Source organism: Leptonychotes weddellii, chromosome X (assembly GCF_054177405.1).
Source record: "Leptonychotes weddellii isolate Sample4059 chromosome X, ASM5417740v2, whole genome shotgun sequence".
Classification (NCBI taxonomy): domain Eukaryota; kingdom Metazoa; phylum Chordata; class Mammalia; order Carnivora; family Phocidae; genus Leptonychotes; species Leptonychotes weddellii.
Genome location: NC_138385.1, coordinates 93,750,435 through 93,775,065, shown reverse-complemented (window position 1 = coordinate 93,775,065; position 24,631 = coordinate 93,750,435). Strand labels below are relative to the sequence as shown.

Genomic DNA, 24,631 nt, shown 5'->3' with positions numbered 1-24,631 from the left:
ATAAAACTTCTATTTGGAGAGAAGAGGGTGGAAAGGAGGAAAGGATGGGACAGATAAAAAGACACGCACTTTTTACTCTAGCTAAGTGCGTATTTTGATATCCTCTCTCCAAACATGAATTACTTTCATAATTTTTAAAAATGAAAAACATAATGTGTGTGACATGTGGCATGTAACTAGCTAACAAAGCAATCTGATAAGTAAAATAAATCCAATGGCTTTTCTAAAGCCACAGCCCAAGCTAATAGTGTTTAATAAAGACTACTACTAAACATCTCTTTTGTTACTATTCTCACATATGCTTTACACATTGCCCAAAGGGCCTGTGTCCCTTGCTGGGAGGTGGAAGGGCAAACCCACTTTCAGGCACTCTTGCTACTCAAAGTGGCACTCAAAGAATTTTTCTTTGCAATGCAAGAATCATATTAATTGATGTTTTACACATCCTTATGTCTTTAAGGTTCTCCAAAACCTTTTAAAACCTTAGCCAAAGCAGTCTTGAAAAAGAAGAACAAAGCTGGAAGTATCATAATCTCAGATTTCAAGATATACTATAAAGTTGTAGTAATCAAAACAGTATGGTACAGGCCAAAAATAGACACATAGATCAATGGAACAGAGTCCAGAAATAAACCCACACTTATATGGTCAACTGAGTCACAACAATGGGGAAAAGACAGTCTCTTCAACAAATGGTGCTGGGAAAACTGGACAGCTACACGCTAAGCAACAGAACTGGACCACTTTGTTACACAAAAACAAACCTGAAATGGATTAAGAACCTAAATGTGGGGGCGCCTGGGTGGCTCAGTCGGTTAAGCATCTGCCTTCAGCTCAAGTCATGATCCCGGGGTCCCGGGTTGGAGCCCCACATCTGGCTCCCTGCTCAGCGGGAGTCTGCTTCTCCCTCTGTCCCTGACCCTGCTTGTGCTCTCTCTCGTTCTGTCTCTCAAATAAATAAATAAAATCTTAAAAAAACAAAAAACAAGAAACCTAAATGTGAGATCAGAAACCATAAAATTCCTAGAAGAAAATAGAGGCAGTAATTTCTTTGACATTGGCCACAGAAACATTTTTTCTATGTGTCTCTGTTTTTCTATCTTTCTACTTTTCTATATGCCTCCTCTGGAAAGGGAAATAAAAGCAAAATTAAACCATTGGGACTACACCAAAATAAAAAGCTTCTGCACAGCAAAGGAAACCATCAACAAAACAAAAAGGCAACCTACTGAATGGGAGGAGGTATCTGCAAATGATATATCTGATAAGGGGTTAATATTCAAAATATATAAAGAACTTAGAGAACTCAACACCAAAAAATGAAATAATCTGATTTTAAAAAATGGGCAGAGAACCTGAATAGCCATTTTTCCAAAGAAGACATCCAGATGGCCAACAGACACATGAAAAGATGCTCAACATCACTCATCATCAGGGAAATGCAAATCAAAGCCACAACGAGGTATCACTTCACACCTGTCGGAATGGCTAAAGTCAAAAAGACAAGAAATAACAAATGTTGGCGAGGATATGGAGAAAAAGGAACCCTGGTGCACTGTTGGTGAGAATGCAAACTGGTGCAGTCACTGCGGAAACCAGTATGGAGGTTCCTCAAGAAATTAAAAATAGAATTACCCTATGATCCAGTAATTCCACTACTGGGTATTTACCCAAAGAAAATGAAAACACTAATTTGAAAAGATAAATGCACCCCTATGTTTACTGCAGTATTATATACAATAGCCAAAATATGGAAGCAACCTAAGTGTCCATCCATAAATGAATGGATAAAGATGTGGTATATATACATATATATACAATGGAATATTAGCCATGAGAAAGAGATCTTGCCATTTGCAACAACACGGATGGACCTAGAGAGTAAAATGCTAAGTGAAATAAGTCAGTCAGAGAAAGACAAATACCATATGATTTCACTCATGTGGAATTTAAGAAACAAAACAAAGAAAAAAGAGACAAACAAAAAAACAGACTCTTAAATAGAGAACAAACTGATAGTTGCCAGAGGGGAGGTGAGTGGGGAGAGGGGTAAAATAGATAAAGGGGATTAAGAGTCCACTTACCTTGAGATAAGCACTGAGAAATGTATAGAATTGTTGAATCCCTTTTTTAAAAAAAACTACAATATTTACCATTCTTGACATAAATAACTGTAATAAAATTTAAGTGACTGAAAAAAGAATCAGGGCAGAGGGTGAGAAAGAAATATTTTGACCCGTAATTTAACTAAAACTTGGCTTTTATTCACTGTTTCTTAACATAGTGTACTCTTTCAACATTTTCTCAAGAGCATAAACTATCTTCGGAATTTTCCCTCTTTGTTATATAACAAATATTTCCTTATAACAAATGCTTTCTGATGACTGTTTTTAACATTCTTTTACTTCTGAAACCAAATCTCTCTAAGTAACTTTCAAGTGGTTTTTTGGCCCATCATCATTTTCTCCAATGTCGAAGGATGACTAATACAGCAAAGTGAGGGGAAGCTTCACTTCTGAAGGTAAATAAAAAATAGCAATGAATATTTGCTTCCAGTAGAGCACTCCTTTCATATCTAGGGTGAAGAAAGAGGGTACACATTCATTTTGACTAGTGGGTGATTATAACTGAGACTTTTTTATGACTTGCTGTTATGGGCTGAAGCGTGTCCCCACCCCTGCCATATTCATATTTAAATCCTAACCCCAGTACCTCAGAATGTGATTTCATTTGGAGACAGGGTCTTTAAAGAGGTAATTAAGTTAAAATGAGGTCATCAGGGTGGGCCCTAATCCAATGACTGGTATCCTCATAAGAGGAGGAAAGGAAGACACAGACACACAGATCATGTGAAGACACAAAGAGAAGACAGCCATTTACAAGTCAAGGAGAGAGGCCTCAAAAGAAACTAAGCCCGCTGATACCTTGATCTTGGACTTCTAGCATCCAGAGCGGTAAGAAAATAAGTTTCTGTTGTTTAAGTCACTGTAATGAACTGAATGATGTCCTCCCAAATTCATAAATTGAAGCCCTAATCCCCAATGTCATTGTATTCAGAGATAGGGCCTTTAAGGAGGTAATAAAGGTTAAGTGAGGTCATAAGGGTCAAGTCCTAACCCAAAAGGACTAGTGTCCTTGTAAGAGGAAGAGAAACCAGAGATACCTCTCCTTCCCCACAGGCACAGAGAAGAGGCCATGTGAGGACACAGCAAAAAGGCGGCCATCTATAAGCCGAGGAACGAGGCCTCACTAGAAACCAACCCTGATGGCACTTCAATTTTGGACTCAGAGCTCCCAGGATTGTGAAAAAATAATTTTCTATTGTTTAAGCCACCCAGTCTGTGGTACTTTGTAAGGGAAACTCTAGCAGATTAATACACGTGTCAATCCAGTAATTTAAAAAGAATTTTTTTTTCCATATCGGAGAAGACAAAGCATTTCAGTGCCCCTATTAAAACAACAAAACTACAGCCCAGGTGACGGAAGCTTTTTATAACATCTTTCTTACCTTCTTAAAGAATGTCGCAGGTGCCATTTCAGATCCATTCAGTGTTCGTAAGAGGAACATTGGCCAAGATGACGCATTCATCTGATACCCTATTTTATAAAATAAATCAGCGTGAAAAAGTCTCCCTGTGACATTACAGCAAGTTGGTATAAAAAAGAGGTTTTGTTTACCATTCTTCTCCAGAGAATGACTTTCTTACTGAGAAACTAAGGACATAGCTAAGAGAAGCAGATGCACCCTCCAATCAGTTCTACTGTACCCACTGTACTACTTGGCAGCAATGCTACAGTAGGGGTAGAAACTCTCATTTTAGAGAAGCCACTAGCTAGAGGTCACCGACATACATGTATGTATGTTAGGAATGGGCCATAATACTAGGGGTGATCCAAGCCAAAACCCACAAGAGCTTCCAGTCCCCACCAACAGCCACACAAGCACAGCAAAGGCTGCAAAAGACTTCCAGCCCTTCTTTTTCCTTAGAGTCCCTGCCTTCTTTCCTTTCAGAAAGACAGTTTCTTGTGAAACTCAGCAAACGTACACTTATGATGCATTTCACTGTATATAAATTTCACCTCAAAATTTAAAAAAAACTGTAAATAAACACTGACCTCTAGTTAATGATATGCATGCTAAAGTATTTAGGGGAAATGTACTAACATCAAAAACTTCCTCTGAAATACATTTAAAAATAAGATGGATTGATGAATCGATAGAAAGGCAGATAGAGGGCGCCTGGGTGGCTCAGTCATTAAGCATCTGCCTTCGGCTCAGGTCATGATCCCAGGGTCCTGGGATCGAGTCCCACATCGGGCTCCCTGCTCGGCAGGAAGCCTGCTTCTCCCTCTCCCACTCCCCCTGCTTGTGTTCCTGCTCTCGCTGTCTCTCTCTCTGTCAAATAAATAAATAAAATCTTAAAAAAAAAAAAAAAAAGGCAGATAGATAAGGGATAAAGCAAGCATGTAAAATGACAATGGCAGAACCTAGGTGATGGGTATGTGGGTGTTCACTGTAAAATATTTTCACCTTTTCTGTATGTTTGAAATTTTTCATACAATGTTAGGAAAAAAGATAGCTCTCACTTTAGCAATCTTTACACACACTAAACAAGATCTTCTCTTAGAATTTGTATCAGATGAAATCAAAATACACTCAACAGGTGTCTTTTTTAGAGATCTCATCAATTAATAGTGAGTATCACAGCATCTGGCACATGCAACAGGGGGTAGAGGTCTGCTAGTTGTATTGCTTTATTGCAATCCGTTTCATGCAACACTTGCCTGCACTAATGCCAGAATTAAAGAGAACTTGCCAGCATTCCTGATGGATACATGCATTAAGATAGGGAGGCACATGAATCACTGGCAATCCCTGGCAATAGGTCCATCAGTAGGATTAACCATACAAAAAAGTTCAGACAGAAAGTCATCCTATAATAATCCTATACCAAAATCCCCTTAATCTGAGGGGGGAAAAATTGGGGGAAGAAGGGGATTTATTATATACTCCTTTATAATAAGTCAGTATTATTAGTGATATCTAATAAATAATCATCCACAAAATGGATTTGCCACATTGTGGTTAGAATATTGCATAAAAATAATTCTCTGGTCCTTATGCCTTTCTCTTAACCCCCATCTTATCCTATTACATCATGTAATCATCATCATTGCTATCATTATCATCATCATCATCTTAATTTGACATTTTTCTTATTTCTTTAATTGCCTAGGGACACCTAGGTGGCTCAGTCGGTTAAGCAGCTGCCTTCAGCTCAGGTCATGATCCCAGGGTCCTGGGATCGAGCCCTGCATTGGGCTCTCTGTTCAGCGGGGAGCCTGCTTCTCCCTCTCCCTCTGCCTGCTGCTTCCCCTGCTTGTGCTCTCTCACTCTCTGTCAAATAAATAAATAAAATCTTTAAAAAAAAAATCTTTAATTGCCTGAAGTCAAACATCGATTAAAAGGCCAAAAATAGATGAAAGTGCATATAAAAACTCAAACACAGATAAAACTAATCTACAATGTTAGGAAGTCTAGACAGTGGTACCTTTGGGAATGGGAGGTTTATGACGGGATCAGCAGGAGTGGGGCTTCTGGGGTGCTGATAATATTCTGTTTCTTGATTTGGGTGATGGTTATATGGATGTGTTCATTTATAAGCTGTACACTTACAAACTGTATACTTTTCTGTTTGCATGCTAAAACTTTAAAAAAGCTTTTAAATAATAACCTTTAAGGTTTAAATAACCTTTTAAAAAAGAAAACCAAGTAAGTTGTGTTATAAAATGGAAACTGAACTATTCAAAGCACCTAATGAGCAAATTGGCAAAAATTGTCTATTTTTAATATGTACTATCAAAATATATATTAATCAGCATGTACTGCTATGTATTTCATGTTTTTAATTAAAAAACTCTAAAAGTCATTTGAAAAAAGAATTATCATAAATCTGGCTATGTGTTTGAAATGTTGGCAATCACGGCAGTTATGCTTCCTTTAAACAAAATTCCAAAAACATATTATCATTTGTAAACAAATCAAATCCAAACAGGGAAGCACTATGCCTCAGGTTTACACTTCTGTCTCTTACAGAATTCTGTAGGATATAAGAGATATTTAAAACATAAATGGTATGAAGAAAGAAAAGAAGGCAAAAGGCAGAAAAGACACACACCCTAAACCACCTTCTTGGAATAACACATCTCTAATTAGTTATTTTTTAATATTTTAAACCAAATTAGGAATAATTAACAATTAGAGCAAGAAAAGTATAAAAATATATTGCTAAAAGAGTGGTAATTATTAATATCTTAAATTTTGGGTTCTGAGGAAATTTTTAACTATAGTAGGAAACAAAAAGAAATCCATTCTTTCATTGTGCTTTACACTAGAGAATTTTCATTTTCAGCATTGTAAAGAAGAAACCAAAACTAATATCTACCATTCACTCAAGACTACAGAAGTAATAGGGACGCCTGGGTGGCTCAGTTGGTTAAGCATCTGCCTTCAGCTCAGGTCATGATCCTGATCCCGGAGTCCCAGGATCAAGCCCCACATCGCATTGGGCTCCCTGCTCAGTGGAGAGTCTGCTTCTCCCTCTGCCCCTCACCCCGCCCTCATGGTCTCTCTCAAATAAATAAAATCTTAAAAAAAAAAAGAAGACTGTAGAAGTAATAAAGGAAATCACTTATTTTCTACAGAATAACAGACTACATCTAAAAATATTTTGGGGGGCCAGGCTTTTTTTTTTAAGATTTTATTTATTTATTTGAAGAAGAGAGAGAGAGCACAAGCAGGGGGAGCAGTAAGCTGAGGGAGAGGGAAAAGCAGGGAGAGGGAGGAATAGGCAGAGGGAGAAGGGCAGGGAGCCTAATGCAGGGCTCAATCCCAGGACCACCCCCACCCCACCCACCCACCCCACCCCCGCCCACATCATGACCTGAGTCAAAGGCGGATGCTTAACTGACTGAGCCACCCAGGTGCCCCCAGGGGTTTTGTTTTTTTTAAAGATTTATTTATTTGGGGGGGAGTGCACATGAGCACAGGAGGGAGGGGCAAAGGGAAAGGGAGAAAGAGTCTCAAGCAGACTCTGAGCTGAGAACAGAGCCCAACGTAGGGCTCTATCTCATGACCCTCAGATCACAACGTGAGCTGAAACCAGCAGTTGTATGCTTAACCAACTGTGCCACCCAGGCACCCCCGGAGTACATCTGAATATTAAGAGAGAACAGGGATGGGGCGCCTGGGTGGCTCAGATGGTTAAGCGTCTGCCTTCGGCTCAGGTCATGATCCCAGGGTCCTGGGATCGAGCCCCGCACCGGGCTCCCTGCTCAGCGGGGAGTCTGCTTCTCCCTCTGCCTGTCACTCCCCCTGTTTGTACTCTCCCTCTCTCTCTCCCTCTGGCAAATAAATAAATAAAATCTTTTAAAAAGAGAGAGAGAGAGAGAACAGGGATGCCTGGGTGGCACAGTTGGATTTTTGGTTTCCTCCCGGGTTGTGGTCTTGGGGTCGTGGGGGTCGTGGGATCGAGTCCTGTGTCGGGCTCTGCACCGAATGCTGAGTCTATAAAGTTTCTCTCCCTCTCCCTCTACCCCTCCCTGCCTTGTGCACACACGCTCTTTCTCTCTTTAAAATAAATAAATAAATCTTTTAAAAATAAATAAATATTAAGAGAGAACAAATTTGCCCGAAACTGGAGTCACATACTTTTTAGCTTTCAAAAACTTGGTCAAAATTGAGAGTTTTGTACTTAAAAACCTTTGCTCATAAAGTTCCATCAATCTCCTTTTCAAAGATCTAAAGGTACTGACCCCTACCCCTCACTATGATTTCTTCTCATTGTAGTTATAATGAAACTTCCAAGTTTGAAACTGGGGTCTGGATGTGGAATCATACCCTTCACCTGGACTCCCCGCCATGCCAAAAATGCTGAATGGCTCAACAGACAATAATGAGGGAGGAAGTGACTCAATAAGAAATGCTACAAACTTCTCCCCCAGAAGAGTTTCTGAATCTGCATGTGTGACCCAGTAGAGCTGCTTCTGACATTTCAAGTTTGAAGACAGCATGTGTCTTGCCCTGGAGTGGAGGACCTTCAGCACACATATGCCACCTGTGTACTGACACGAAACTCTGTAACATATGGTACTGAGTTGATCTCTCATACATTCCCCACAATAACCATCTATTTGCAAAAATGCCTGCAAGAGATTTCTAAAAGGCTACTTCAGGGGCATATGGCTGGCTTGGTCAGTAGAGCAAGCGACTTGATCCTGGGGTTGTGAGTTCGAGCCCCACATTGGGTGTAAAGATTACTTAAAAATCAAATCTGGGGCGCCTGGGTGGCTCAGCTGGTTAGGCAGCTGACTCTTGATTTCGGCTCAGTCCTGATCTTGGGTCATGAGATCAAGGCCCACATGGGGCTTGATGCTCTGTGCAGAGCTCCCTCCCCCTCTGCCCCTCCCCCTGCTCACACACGCTCTCTCTCTCAAATAAAAAATAAAACCTTTAAAAAAGTAAAATAAAATCTTAAAAATAAATAAATAAAAGGCCACTTGAAACTTTTTCTACTGAATATTACATTAATAAGAATATGTTACTTTAAAATTTGTTTATCCTTACCCAGTGGAGGCTGAAGTAAGTCCCCTTCCTTTTCACATGTCCCAATAGGCTGTATGTCTGGAGAATCGACAAGTCTCCAAAAATCATTTCTGTTGTCACTACCATCCAGTCTTAAACGTAGCCTGGCACCAGTAATTCCAACAACCGTGGCTATACAGATTGAAGTCATATTGCGAGGGTCATGGGCTTCCAATTTCATACCAACTTTGAAGTCATTAGCTGGTGGAACCTTGGACTGTACATGTTACATATGTGTGTGTACGTGCACACACACATACACACACACACACACACACAAATAAAGTTTTGTTAAAATGCATCAACTGTAAGAAAAACAAACGGTCAATTATGTTACCAGAATACCTGTGAAATGTTTTAAGTAACAGTCATAGCAGATGGTGAGCAAAAGAACTATAAGGGTCAAGGAAAAGATCTTCTCCAAACCCTTTCCTTGGCTTGACATGCAGCATAAAAACACTGCCCATTGCTGGTCTTATTCCTTTGTCCACTTCCAGGCAACCCAAATACAGCCTATAAAATGTACCCTTAGTGGCTTTCTAAAATAAGAATCTGATTAGGCCATTCCCCTTGAAATAAACCAACTGGCAGCTCACCACTGCCTAAGTCCAAGTCCTCAATACAGTTTAAGAGCCCCCACACCTTTAACCTTATTCCCACACTATCACCTCTACCCACTTTGTCCTCCAGCCACTCCATGCTATCCCTCAATACTCAGGTTCTTTGTACATCCATGTGCCTTTGCTTTGGATGTTCTGCCTGGAATATCCTTCCCCTCATTCCAACCATCTCAGATATCACCTCTTCTGTGAGCACTCCCAGTATAGAGTTATCATACTTTTCATAATTAATTATTTACATGTCTGTCTTTCCCTCCAGATGGACAATCATAAGGGCTTAGTATACCTGACACAGAGTAAATTCTTAATGAATGAATGCAAATAAACCATCTGGCCCTTAAGTGGCATTACCACAATCCCATTATCTCCTCACACTGCTAGAACCTAACAATCACACAGACATCCCTCAACAAATTAACAGTTCACATTAATATATACAACATCTATACAATTTTGGCATACCTGTCTGAAACACTCTGAAGGGGCACTCAAAGATCCAGTCTCTTTCAAGTAATTTTCCCAGTGGAAATCATCTGAAAAAAATATATATATACACAAAATAGGGGGTTTTTCAGTATATATATGTATACTAACTTTTAGGAGTAAAATGGGACTTTAGTTCCATATCTCGTTTAAAAAGGACTTCCTAAAGAGCGGATTCAAATTTCCTGATCTGCATTTGATTACCAGCATAGAAATAAAAAGACAACTTTCTGATAATAATGGCTCTGATATAATTACACTCCAGATCTTCTCCATGTAATGAGGAATTAGCACAATGATTCTAAAAATGTAGACTCTAAGAACAACTAAAGGATTTTTTTTTATAGAGTAATAGCAAATTCTACTCATCTGTCTCTAATATAAATTTATTCAAGACATGTGTATACTCGGGGTGCCTGGGTGGCTCAGTCATTAAGCATCTGCCTTCAGCTCAGGTCATGATCCCAGGGTCCTGGGATTGAGCCCCGCATTGGGCTCCCTGCTCAGTGGGAAGCCTTCTTCTCCCTCTCCTGCTTCCCCTGCTTGTGTTCCCTCTCTCGTTGTGTCTCTCTCTGTCAAATAAATAAATAAAATCTTAAAAAAAAAAAAAAGACATGTGTATACTCAAGACCATTTCATCCCATTAATGTGAAGCCACTTCTTTTTTTCATGGAGAACTAAAGGTGTTTAGGTATGTGGTCTAACAGAATCTTACCTCTGCAATGCTTTATGGAAAGAAAAAAATCTGAGAACCAGAGTTGTTTCTCAATTGACTATTAGATCTCCATACATGGTATCAAGAATATGGTGGCAGAACAAAGCAGTAAACCAGTCATCAGTACAGTCATGATATGAATTATTTTAATGATCTATATTTTCTACAAATGCTTACTGTCCCTTCTCTCACTCAGTCTTCATGATGTATTACAATGGTATTGAAGGTCATAAAGGTATTGAAGGTACTTTGCCTGGCTTGCACCCTTCAATTCAGTGTTCCAGTCAGACTGCCAAGACACTGAGAAAATGACTTGATAGCAGTATCAAAGGTACTATTAATTCATACAAAGCTTTTTTGTTTTTTTTAAAGATTTATTTATTTATTTTAGACAGAGCGAGAGCGAGAGAGAGAGAGAGAGCACGAGCATGTGCGGGCGTGTGTGCAAGGAGAGGCAGAGGGGAGAGAGAAGCAGACTCCCGGCTGAGTGGGGAGCCCATGTGGGGCTCAATCCCAAAACCCCAAGATCATGACCTGAGCTGAAATCAAGAGTCAGACGCTTAACCAACTGAGCCACCCAGGCGCCCCATAATTCATACAAAGTTTAATTCTCATCAACCACCTATGCTCTTGTTTAATTTCCTCACACTTACTGGGTTTGACAGATTCCCTTCCTGGGGGAATCCGAATTACCAGCCTCTTACACATCCTTCCAAGGATAGAATACTTATACACACATACACGTACACACAAATGGAGTGCTGTTAAATGATTAACAACCAGCTTTCCAGAAAATACAAATAAAAAGCCTGACTGGTAGTGTTTGCAGATTTCTATGGTATAAATACTACCACCATGGCTGATCACAAGGTGACAGGGTGAAGTCGTCAACTACAAAGCTGGGAAGAGATGTGCACACGTGGCTCTCCCAAGCTGGTGTGAGCCAGCTTCAGCATACCACTGTTATGTGTGTTTATGCATTTACATGTGTATGTACACATATTACATATGGCATTAAGCATGTCATACATAACACTGTGCACCCTGCTTTTTATAACGATAAATCTAAGAGATTATTCCATTTAAAAAAAATAACTGGGTTTAATTCTGCTTGTAGATATGAAGCTAGCACTACCACAGTGCTTAATGGCATGCAGCAGAATGTCAAGATTATGGGCTCTAAGGTCGAACCTGCCTTCTTCCAGTCTGGCTCTGCTTCTTCCAAGCTATGTGACCTAAGCAAGTCATTTCAGTTTCTCAGCCTCAGTTCCTACAAAATGAGGAAAAGTAATATATACGGCACAAGGTATTTTGAGAATTAAGTGTTGAAGCATACATATGTCACTCAATAAAAAGCATGCATTATTATTCTAAAACTAAAAGTCATACTTGTGCCTCAATTTATTAACACTGGATAGCTTTGTCAAAAGTGAAAACTGGGGGACACCTGGGTGGCTCAGTCATTAAGCGTCTGCCTTGGGCTCAGGTCATGATCCCAGGGTCCTGTGATCAAGCCCCGCATGGGGCTCCCTGATCTGTGGGAAGCCTGCCTCTCCCTCTCCCACTCCCCCTGCTTGTGTTCCCTCTCTCACTGTGTCTCTCTGTCAAATAAATAAATAAAATCTTTAAAAAAAAAAAGTGAAAACTGGGGTGCCTAGGTGGCTTAGTCGGTTAAACGTCTGCCTTCAGCTCAGGTCATGATCTCAGGGTTCTGGGATCAAGCCCCACATTGGGCTCCCTGATCAGTGAGGAATCTGCTTCTCCCTCTCCCTCTGCCTCTCGCCCTGGCTCATGCTCTCTCCTTCTCTATCTCTCTCTGTCAAATAAATAAATAAAATCTTAAAAAAAAAAAAAAAAAGTGAAAACCGAGGGCGCCTGGCTGGCTCAGTCCATAGAGTGTGGGACTCTTGATCTCAGGGTCGTGAGTTCAAGCCCCACAGTGGGCATGGAGCTTACTTAAAATAAAAAATTTTTAGATATATATTTTGGGGGGCCACGCCTGGGTGGCTCATTCAGTTAAGCATCTGCCTTCGGCCTAGGACATGATCTCAGGGTCCTGGGATAGAGCCCCACATCAAGCTCCCTGCTCAGCAGGGAGTCTGCTTCTCTCTCTCTCCCTCTCCCTCTGTGTGTGCTCTCTCTCTCTCTCTCTAGCTCTCACTATCTCTCAAATAAATAAATAAAATCTTTAAAAATAAATAAATAAAAGTGAAAATGGAGATCCATGGTTCCAAAATTAACTGACCAGGATATTTCAGTGACCTCCTAAGACTAACCTGACAATCAGGAAACCCAAGGTTCTAACTGAAGCTCTACCATCATATGACCTTGGAGAGCATTAAAAAAAGAAGAAAACAGGGGCACCTGGGCGGCTCAGTTGGTTAAGCATCCGACTCTTGGTTTTCGCTCAGGTCATGATCTCAGGGTCATGGGATCAAGCCCTGTGTTGGACTCCATGCTCATCATGGAGTCTGTTTGGGATTCTCTCCCTCTCCCTCTGTCCCTACCCCCGCTTGCTCTCTCAAATAAAATGTATAAATATTTTCTTAAACCAGGGGTGCGTGGATGGCTCCGTCAGTTAAGCATCTGACTCTGGATTTCAGTTCAGGTCATGAGCGGAGTTGTGGGATCAAGCCCCACATCGGGCTCCACACTTAGTGGGGAGTCTGCTGAAGGATTCTCTCTCTCTCCCTCTCCCTCTGCCCCCCCACCCCGCTCATGTCTCTTTCTCTCTCTCTCAAATAAACAAATCTTAAAAAAAATAAAAAGAAGAACGAAACACGAGTGGAGGGGAAAATCTGACTATGGCATCATTAAGGAGCCAACATCCCAGCGAGAAAGAAGCGTAAGTTGAAGATAATGACAGGGAAACTAAAATCATTTCACAATAATACCTCAAATAAACCAGCTACATTTGTAAAATTTTTCAATAACACTAGAAAAAATTCATTTAACACTATTTTTTAAATATTTTATCACCATTTGTGTCTGAATGGGCTATAATTTGAGCTAGCAAATCCTTTATACCAGTATTCTGCAATATGATCATTTTCTATCACATTGCTAGCTAATGACCCCATGTAGCATTTAACCATTGGAGCCTTAACTTTTTTTCTTTATTCTTAAGGCAATATTTTCAGCCCCCAAAGCTGTTCAGTTTGGCTGCCCACGTGCTGAGACCCTACCAATAACATAGGGAAACACATATAGCAACAGGCTTTACTTAGATTTAGATTTGCTTAAATTTAGATTTGACATATCTTCAATAATACCACAGCTGGAATTCCTGAGCAGGAGCCAAAATAGTCAGAAAGTCTTACCCAAACCTGAGGACCCAGTCTGCCTATGCATCTTATCCTCATGGACAAACTGGAGCAGGGGAATGTTATTCTCCCTCAGAAAAGAGGCCTGGCAACTGACAGGTTTGTTCATGAGACAGTTGTACACATATAACCATGTGATCTGATTGTTATTTGCACATGTCCGTGGTCCTTCTTGTTTGCCTTGTACTCTATTCTAATCCATACATTAGCCCAAACACCTTTTGACAAACTGAACATAATCTATATGAGCCACCTTGGTCTTCTCCAGAGTAAACCAGAATCCTAATGTCTCCCAGCAGTGCTAGGCTTGGGTTCAGAGGCTCTGTAAAGAAGATGGGCAAAATATCTAGAGTTGGAAGCTTCTCAGCTGAATGATCAGCACCTACTACTTCACAGCAATTATCACAACTATAACTGGGGATTTGTTTAATGTCAATCTTGCCCCCTAAGCTCAAAGAGGGCAGGAATCATGTTTGTCTTATTCATCACTGGTTTTCCATAAAAGGTTGCCAGTATGTGCCAGGCACTGTCCTAGGTACTGTGGACACAGCAGTTAATAGAACAGACAAAAGTCCTGGCTCTCTTGGAGCTCACCTTCTAATGGTCACTGATTTCTAAGATGAGATGTTAGGGTCAGGGCCCTGAGAAATACCCGCAGATGTCTGTAAATTTGATTAAGTAATCTCATTTTTTCCATCAAGTTTGAGAATTTTGAAAAGTTACTAGTTTCAATCTTTAAGAATATATTTTTTTAATTTCTTTTTATGAAATGTCCAGAATAGCAAATCTATAAAGACAGAAAGTACATAAGTGGTTGCCTAGAGCTGAGGGAAGGAAGAGGCATTGGGGAAAAACAGGGAGTGACTACTAACTGGATATAGGATTTCTTTTTAGGATGATGAAAATGTTCTAAAACTGATTGTGGTGATAGCTGCACAAGTCTGTGAATATACCAAGAACCAATGAATTGTATACTTTAAATGGGTGAATTCTATGGTATGTGAATTATATCTCAATAAAATGGTTATATTAAAAAAATAAAACAGAGACGAATTTGTAGGGATGAGGAAGAACATTTTAACCTAATGGCCTCCCTTTCCTTGGAGGGTTTTGGGGGTTGGAGGGAATTGCTGAAGAACAAATAAGGTCAATGGAAAAGAGAGCTAAGGAAGCACTGGAGGCTGAGCCACAGTGAGGAAGAAGAATGATTCCATGCGGATTACCGCTATAGGCAATCTTCCTGTAGGAACAGAAAGTCATCGGTGAACTACCCCAAGAGTGGGGCTGGCAGGACAGGTACAACAGAAAAACAAGGGGCAAAAGGTTTGCCTGGAAAACTCTGATAAACACAGTAAGTTTGTTATAGTTATTTTTTTATTCAACTTTTTGTGTGCATATGACTAATTTTTTTGTTTTCCTTAAAAGCAGGTAGAGATCCTATCTCCTGAGTCTCTGATGCAGTGCTATACACTTGCTGTCCACAATAAGGAACTTAAAACATGAATTAATAACTCATGGTTAATAAACATTTACTGAACATTTACTGTATGCCTAGGCATTATATTAGATGCTTTACATTCATTTTCTTTATTTAATTCCAACAGTCCCATGAAGTAAGTAGTATCATCCTTGTGCTACCGAGAAGAAAAAAGAGACTAAGAACATTGAGTAATTTGCCCAAGGTCAAAAAGCCGGTAAAGAATGAGGCCAGGATTCTAGAACAGGTCTGTCAGACCTCCCAGTGCCTAAGCTTTTATCCAATGAACTATCTTTTGACCATCAAAAAATGGATTTTCACATTGACTCTAATATTAGAAGAGTTTTTATTAATCAAATTATCATTTTTAATTGGTAATAAATGGTAATTATTAACTAAGTATCTTTAATTTGGCAAAAACTGCACTGAAATGCATGATTTTTTCTACTTTAACCCCTTACCAATTTATCTCTAAAATAAAACCAAAGTAAAATTTTCAAAATAAATTCTTTTACCTTTCCTATTGCTCAGGTTTTACATTTACAGGAGTTTACTATACATAGACTATACCAAAAGCAATAAGAGTTCATACCAACACTGAGTGAAGAGAAAAATATATTGTACTGAACTACTTTAAAACCTACCATTTTGCACAGAAGATGTACCTGAGTGAGGAGCTTTCTCTTGATTCTCCTTCTTGGCATCCATTGAATCTAAAAAATGAAAGAAAATAGTGAGCAACACTGGAAGGCCATAGCAAAAGTCTAAAAGAGCTCTTAGAAAACCTATAAACTAGGGTGCCTGGGTGACTCAGTCGGGTGACTGTCTGACTCTTGGTTTGGCTCAGGTCATGATCTCATGGGTCATGGAGTAGAGCCCTGCATCAGGCTCCGTGCTCAGCAGGGAGTCTGCTTGAGATTCTCTCCCTCTGTCCCTCCCCCCACTCACGCTCACTCTCTTTTTCTCTCTAAAATAAATAAATTAATCTTAAAAAAAAAAGAAAACCTACAAACTAAAACTATTTTCTAATAGGACCCAGTTTTCATTTTATAATTAATATCCTTATTTTCTGCATAGGATTTCACTTTCTAACATACTACGTATCTTACAATTTGCCCATTTATTTTGTCTATTGTATGTCTCATTCCACTCAAATGTAAGCTCCAAAAGGGAGCTTATCCCCTTCTCTCCCCCTCTATAAAATTAAAAAAAAAAAAAAAGAATTAACGTACCCTAGAAATAAACCGCATGCTTTTAAGAGTTTAAAACGTAAGAGGGAAATTGGAATACATGTAATTCAATAGACAATGTAATAGGCAGAGATTTTTCTCTGTGCCAAGCTGAGGAGCTCCAAAAGCACTAGACCTTGTGACTTTACAAATCTAAGACATTATTTTGTCCATATATATATATATACACACACACATATATATACACACACATCTTAAAGGACTCATTTTTTAAAATTAATCATAATACTGTTATTATGCTGAAAAAAATTAACCATAATTCCTTAATAACATCAAATAAGCAGTCAGTGTTCATATTTCCCCAAATGTCTTATTTTAACTGTGTGAATCAGGACCCAAATAAAGTCCATATATAGCAATGGATAATAAGTGTCTTCAGTCTCTTTTGATACTTATAGGCTCCTCCTCCTCCTCTTTTTTTCCCCCCCTTCCTCTGGATTTTTTTTTTTGCTCATGATACCAGTTTAGTTTTACAGTCTGGATTGTGCTGACTAGCTCCTATGGTGCTGGGTTCTGGTCCTTATCTTTTCTCTAAATATAAGCTATTAGTGGGGCACCTGGGTGGCTCAGCCAGTTAAGCATCTGCCTTCGGCTCAAGTCATGATCCCAGGCTCCTAGGATCGAGCCCCACATCAAGCTTCTTGCTCAGCAGGGAGCCTGCTTGTCCCTCTCCCTCTGCCTGCCACTCCCCCTGTTTGTGCTCTCTCTCTCTCTCTGACAAATAAATAAAATCTGAAATAAATAAATAAATAAAAGATATTAGTGTGTTGAGCTTAATCAGATTCAGGTTTGGCTTTTTTTTAAAGATTTTATTTATTTATTTGAGAGAGAGAATGAGATAGAGAGACCATGAGAGTGGGGAGGGTCAGGGGGAGAAGGAGACTCCCTGCTGAGCAGGGAGCCCGATGTGGGACTCGATCCCAGGACTCCAGGATCATGACCTGAGCCGAAGGCAGTCGCTTAACCAACTAAGCCACCCAGGCGCCCAGGCTTGGCTTTTTTGAGGGGAGGAGAGAAGAAGGTGACTTCACAGGTGGTGTTGTGTACTTCTCACAAGAGGCTCCTAATATCTAGTTCTTTCTCTTTTTGTGATACGAACAGCCACAGATGGCTATTGCTTAGATCCATTAGTCCATTAGTGGTTACAAAATGGAGGTATTCTAGGGCGCCTGGGTGGCTCAGTTGGTTGGGTGACTGCCTTCGGCTCAGGTCATGATCCTGGAGTCCCGGGATTGAGTCCCACATCTGGCTCCCTGCTCAGCAGGGAGTCTGCTTCTCCCTCTGACCCTCCCCCCTCTCATGTGCTCTCGCTCTCTCATTCTCTCTCTCAAATAAATAAATAAATAAACAAAATGGAGGTATTCTAATTTTATCATCCTGTCTTTATTAGCCAGAAAACTTGTATAGAAAGAAACCTCCCCTCTTCAATCATTCAATTACCTGAGGTACAAATCACATAGGAAAGTCTCAAGCAACACTTCATTCTTTTCCTTTACTTTCTAATTTTCAAAATAATGAGCTGGATCCCAAGCATTCTCCAGATAACCAGTAAGTTTTGTTCTGCTGTGTCATTATGAACTCATGAATTTAACCATACTTAATGTGTTGCCAATCTAGCACTGTTTTACTCTTATTGATACCCAAATTGTCAAATGACAAGCTTCTCGAAGAAAGATCTATGAATGATACCAGGTATCATTTTCAGGTAACAATTTAAGGTAACAGATCTACTTTCTGGTTATGACTCAGTGCCTCTTCAAGATGTGTGAACATTTGAGATGGATATATAAATTGCTTTCTATTTAAATGATTTGACTAGTACAAAGAAAGTACACACATATTTACTAAATAGTTCTACAGTAAGATTTTCTAATAGGAAAGAAAGTAAAACTGTAAAGGCATGGCTCCTGCTCTAGAGAAGCTGAGAATCTAGTTACAGAGACTACACTAAACACTTGACAAAACTGGGAATAGCAGAGGACAACATTCAGCAGTCAGCCACAGAAAAGCTCCTAAGAGACACAGGACTTGAACTGGATCTTGAAGGAAGAACATGATTTAGGATGGCAAAGGTGTGCAGGATGTATTATAGAAAAGAAAATACAGTTGACCCTTGAGTAACATGGAAGTTAGGGGTACCCATCACCTTCAGTCGAAAATCCACAAATAACTTTTGACTACCCAAAATCTTAAGTACTAATAATCCAGAAATGGTTCACTTGAGAGTTTTTTCAAATTGTCACAAATCTCCAAAAAATTTCCCAATATATTTATAAGAAAAAAATCCACATATAAGTGGACCCATGCAATTCAAACCCATGTTGTTCAAAGGTCAACTATACAACTCAAAAGAGAGAGTGCAAATGAGTGTGGCATATTCAAGGCAAGGTGAGCAGACTTCTCACTAAAGCAAGACAAGGTGAAGCTTATTTATTTGTTTGTTTGTTTGTTTGTTTATGGGGGTGCGCAAAGGAAGAGAGAGAATCTTAAGCAGGTTCCGTGCCCAGCACGGAACCCAACATGGAGCTTGATCTCATGACCCTGAGCCAAAATCAAGAGTCAGTCGTTTAGCCGACTAAGCCACCCAGGCACGCCAGGATGAAGCATTTTTTAACCAATCATATTAGAGTTAGAAGATTTGGATTCTGATTTTAACTTTGTCACAGATTGTTGTATGACCTGTTCACTTAAACTCCCTGTCAGTTTTCTCACTTATAAAACTTGGAAGAAGGGGCGCCTGGGTGGCTCAGTCGGTTAAGCATCTGCCTTTGGCTCAGGTCATGATCCCAGGGTCCTGGGATGGAGACCCGCATCATCGGGCTCCCTGCTCAGCGGGGGGCCTGCTTCTCCCTCTCCCTCTGCTGTTCCTCCTGCTGTTCTCTCTCTTTCTCTCTGTCTCTCTCTGTCAAATGAATAAATAAAATCTTTAAAAAAAAAAAAACTAGTAAGGAAAAACATAATTATCTTTAATAGCTATTCAGTTCTGAAATTCCAATTCTAAGCACTTAACATCTCTTATGACTTTATTTCTAAAAGGACTTTTTTTTCAAAAGTTCAGTCTACTAGAAGGTACTCATCCCAAATGAATAAAAATATCATCACGTTTAGGAATTAAATCTTACCTTCATTCACTGTTTGCCCCATGGTATTCTTTTCTGGTACTCTTTCCTACAAGGAGAAAGATCAATTAATGCCTCCTTTTAGCATATTTCTGAAGGGCATTATTATTAGAAATCAGTTATAGATTTAGATCATTTTAATTTATTTCCCTTTAATAAAAAATAAGTTCAGTAGATTAGTAGTTGGCAGGGGCTGGGGAAAGAGGGACTAGGGGAGCGACTACTAATGGGTATGGGTAAGGGGTCTCTTTTTTAGGGTGATGAAAATATTCTGGAATTAAATAGTGGTGATAGTTATACAACCTTGTGAATACACTAAAAACAACTGAACTATAACACTTTAAAAGGGTGAATTTTATGGTTAAATGAATTAAAAGGAGCAGATGGTAAATTGGTAGAGTTGGGATTCAATCTGAGGCCTATCCCAAAACCCACTTGAGCCCATATTATGGAGAGACGGAAGAATCATGACTGTGTTAGTAAAACTTGTAAGAACTGCAAGAGTCAAGTCTTCTAACAAGACAATTACTTGTTCAAAGATCTGTGTATTGTGAGCCATTAATTCATTCATTAATTCAAACTTTTCCTGCATGTCCTCAATATGCCAGGCAATCTACAACAAAGATAAATAATACACTGTCCTTGCCCTCCAACAGCTCCATCCAGGAGCTATGAATAAAAAACACAATATGAGTGCTATAGAAGAGGTATGTACACAGAAATATTTAATATGGCAATTGGATATCCATCTCCCATTACTCTGTGTGCCTGTGGTCAGAACATGATAATGTGTATAACGGAAGATAATTTGTTATTTAAAGAAGCCCATGGAGAACACATTCATTAAGCCACCCAGAACGCCTTCTGCATCTCTGACTCAACAGACTTAAACTCAAGCATCATCTCCTCAAAATTTGCTCCTTCTGACATTTTTGTTTCTCCTACCGACACACTACTCTTCCAGGTACTTGGGATTTAAAACCCCAGGTATGACTGAATGTGTGAAGTTCTCTTCTTTCACTCACACATTCAATCAGTAGCCAACATGCACTCTCTCATTTCTCTTTCCCCTGGCACTAACTGGTTTATACGCTCATTAGCTCCTGCCTGGTCTAATACCATAGTCGCCTAACTCATTTTGCCACAAGTCTTTCCCCACCACAACCTACCCAATACCTGTCAGATACGGACTAAGCTGCTTTCTTGCCAAATCAGCTACCTGCTTCAGTGATTTCACTGACTACTGAATTGAACAAAAAATCTTCTGCTGGGCCTATTTAAGGTCCCTCACAATTTCAAAGCCACCTGACATCTACCGCCTACAGCTATACTGTGGCCTAGTTCAAAACTCATCATGTTGTTCCATCTGCATGGGATACCCTTTCTTCTGCTGCTTCTTGAAATCCTAGCCATCCTTTAAGACCAAACATAAATCCCACCTCTTTCTTAAAGCTTTTCTTGTTCCTTTCTATATCACCACCATCTGTTTCCAGATGTGATATAGTCATGTATTTAACAAATATTTACAGAATTCCTATATGCTTGGTGCTGTGTAGACAGAAGATACACAATCTACTACAAAAGACCTTAGAAATCTAGTGAGAGAGACTTATTAACAACTAATTATCGAACAAAGAATAAAATACAAGCTCTATTAAGAGAGGTAAAAGTGGTGCTCTGTGCAAAGACAAAAACACAATTAACTGGGAATATAAAAGAAGCCTTTTCAAAAGAAGTGGCACTTGAACTGGTCCTTTAAAGATGAGTATTTCAATGAGCAGAGAAGACAAAGAGAGGAATTTCAGGCTGAAGATACAAAATGAGTGGACACTGAAGAGGCTCCTGCCTCCTCTACTTGATTATGAAATGCTAGACTTGCTCAGGTTCCTTCTGGGCTCTTATTTCCCTCTACAGTCTCTCAGGGCCCATGCCTTCAGAAGCCACCCATACAGAGATGATTCACAAAGCATTACCCCCCCTTCTGAGACATCAGCCCTGAAAGTCAGATTGGAATAATCAAATGAATTAAATATTCAATACCACTGTGAGTGAGGATGTTTTCAATTAAAGACCATAGCCGAGTGGCTAAAGAAAAAGACAAAGTGAGGGTGCCTGGGTGGCTCAGTCAGTTAAGCCTCTGCCTTCAGCTCAGGTCATGGTCCCAGGGTCCTGGGATTGAGCCCTGCATTGGGCTCCCTGCTCAGTGGGAAGCCTGCTTCTCCCTCTCCGTTTGCCCCCCACCCCACTCGTGCTCTCTCTCTCTCTATCTCAAATAAATAAAATCTTAAAAAAATAAATTTAAAAAGAAAAGAAAAAGACAGTATTTGAAATATATAAAGGGTGCTGAATCCAAGCAGAAAGTAAAGGGAGATGAGCTGTAATCCAGGTAGGGAGTGAAGGCACTTACCAACTCTAATCAGAGAGCAAAAAGTTGTGAATTACATTAAGTTCCTCTACTATACAAAAGGGGCTCAGTTGAAAAACTGAGGGATGGGTCACACATAAAAGGTATACCCAGGTTCCTATGCCCTTCTTTCAAATCTCTAAACTATAACTGAATTCTTGATCTCAACTGTTATCATTTGCTCCCATTAGTTGAGGAAGTAATCTTATAATCCTAGGAGGTGTATATGTATAGAGATGATTAAAAGTAAATCTTTGAAGACCTAAATAAGTAAATCCATGTACCATGCACACAAGTTGGAAGATTTCTTAAATAGGCATAAAATTGCACAAGCCATAAAAGAAAATATCAATAAACTGGATTTAATAATTTATCCAAAGGCAATATTTAATGAAGATAGAGTGGTATTGGCATAAGAATTGACATACTGACCAATGGAACAGAATAGAGTCCCAAAAGATACACATATATATACATATGGTGACTAGATTTTTTTTTTTTTTAATTTATTTGACAGAGAGACAGAGAGAGAGCACAAGTAGGCAGAGCGGCAGGCAGAGGGAGAGGGAGAAGCAGGCTCTCCGCTGAGCAAGGAGCCAGACATGAGCTTGATCCCAGGACCCTGGGATCGTGACCTGAGCCGAAGGCAGCCGCCCAACAACTGAGCCACCCAGGCACCCCGTGAATAGATTTTCAACACAAGGGCCAAGGTAATTTAATGGAGAAAGGATAGTTTTGGGTTTTTTTCTTTTTCCAACAAATAGTACTAGAACATCTCCATGTACCAAAAAAAAAAAAAAAAGACAAACAACACTTATCTCAGAAGTTAATACACAAAAATTACCTCAAAAAAAGATCATAAATTTAATGTAAAGCCTGCAACTATAAAATTTCTAGAAGAAAACACAGAGACCTTGTGACTCTAAATTAAGCTATGACTTCTTAAATATGACACAAAGAAGCACAACACATCAGAGAAAAAACTGATACATTGGACTTTATCAAAACTAACAACTGCTCTTCAAATGATACTGTTAAGAAAAGGATAAGCCACAGAATAGGAGAAAATACTTGCAAAATATGTATCTGATAAAAGATCCGCATCCAGAATATATAAAGAACTCTTACAACTCAATTTTTAAAAGGCAAACAGCCCAATAAAAACATAATTGGCAAAAGATTTGGACGATCACTTTGCTAAAGAAGATACACAAATGGCCTGTTGAGCATGTGAAAAGATGTTCAACATCATTAGTATTTGGGGAAGCACAAATTAAAACCACAATGAGATACGACTACATAAAATGGCTAAAATGAAAAAGAATGACACAATACCAAATGTTGATGAAGATATGGAACAATTAGAACTCTCATATGCTGCTGATGGGTATAAAATAATTTTTTAAAAGATTTTATTTATTTGAGAGAGAGTAAAAGAGAGAGCAAGCAAGCATGAGTGGAGAGGGGCCGAGGGAGAGGGAGAAACAAGCTCCCGACTGAGTGCTGAGCCCAACGTGGGGCTCAATCCCAGGACTCCAGGATCATGACCTGAGCCACTCAGGTGCCCCTAAAATAAGTATTTCTATAAAAAAAGAATTTTCTTAGAGTTAAATGCAATGCAAGTATTCTTAACTTCAAAACCAATGCTTTGGAATCCAAACCACTTATTTTAAGGTAGACCCACAGACCAAGGAATAAAATAAATACTATTTATCCCCAGATAAAGACAGGAAGAATTCCAGATCCCTTTAGTTTGAGATTAGCCATATTAGATAAGATCAACTCTTTCAGAGTTTGGAAACTTTTCCTTTTCAATTATGATAGTCACTCAGCACCAGTGCGCAGATGTATCTCTTGTGAATTCCAAAGTCATGCCAAAATAAAGCCTTCAATACACAAAAAGAACTCAAACTGTTTATGAGTGCATGAGTCAGTGACTCAGTAAGCTTTCCCTTTCAGCCCTCATGGTGTTAAAGTGCAGTGAGTTGTTTGAAGACACCATTCAGACTCTTTTTTTTTTTTTTTAAAGATTTTATTTATTTACTTGAGAGAGAGAATGAGAGAGAGAGCATGAGAGGGGTGAGGGTCAGAGGGAGAAGCAGACTCCCTGCTGAGCAGGGAGCCCGATGCGGGACTCGATCCCGGGACTCCAGGATCATGACCTGAGCCGAAGGCAGTCGCTTAACCAACTGAGCCACCCAGGCGCCCCAGACTCTTAACTATAGAGAATAAACTGAAGGTTACCAGAGGGGAGGTGGGTAGGGGCGATGGGTGAAATAGGTGATGGGGATTAAGGAATGCACTTGTCATGATGAGCACTGAGTGATGTATGGAACTGTTGAATCACTATAAAATATTTGTTTTCAAATATTCTGAAATTCATATATTTCCTTGATTTGTTTTTCTCTCCTGACTCTCCCCAGTATTTCTACTATCGAAGGTTTATATTTGGCATATGCAAATGTGTAAATTCTTTTTTTCTTTTTCTTTTTTGGGGGGGTGCCTGGGTGGCTCAGTTGATTAAGCAACTGCCTTCGGCTCAGTTCATGATCCCAGAGTCCTGGGACCGAGCCCCGTGGCGGGGGGGGGGGGGGGT

General features: G+C 39.6%; 1 protein-coding gene across 4 annotated transcripts in view; it reads right to left on the bottom strand.

Annotated features, from left to right (window-relative positions):
* SCML2 (Scm polycomb group protein like 2) overlaps positions 1-24,631 on the bottom strand; it is a 95,655-nt gene that overhangs the window by 59,020 nt on the left and 12,004 nt on the right. For 3 of the 4 annotated variants that reach the window (XM_006737936.3, XM_081809102.1, XM_081809103.1), the window contains exons 2-6: positions 19,635-19,680; positions 15,907-15,975; positions 9,727-9,797; positions 8,627-8,861; positions 3,509-3,597 (exon numbers count right to left, since the gene is read on the bottom strand). In XM_006737936.3, the coding sequence (XP_006737999.2) occupies positions 3,509-3,597; positions 8,627-8,861; positions 9,727-9,797; positions 15,907-15,975; positions 19,635-19,656 (486 nt within the window). In that variant the 5' untranslated portion in view covers positions 19,657-19,680. The remainder of the gene's footprint in view (positions 1-3,508; positions 3,598-8,626; positions 8,862-9,726; positions 9,798-15,906; positions 15,976-19,634; positions 19,681-24,631) is intronic. The other variant, XM_081809101.1, reaches the window with a different exon arrangement.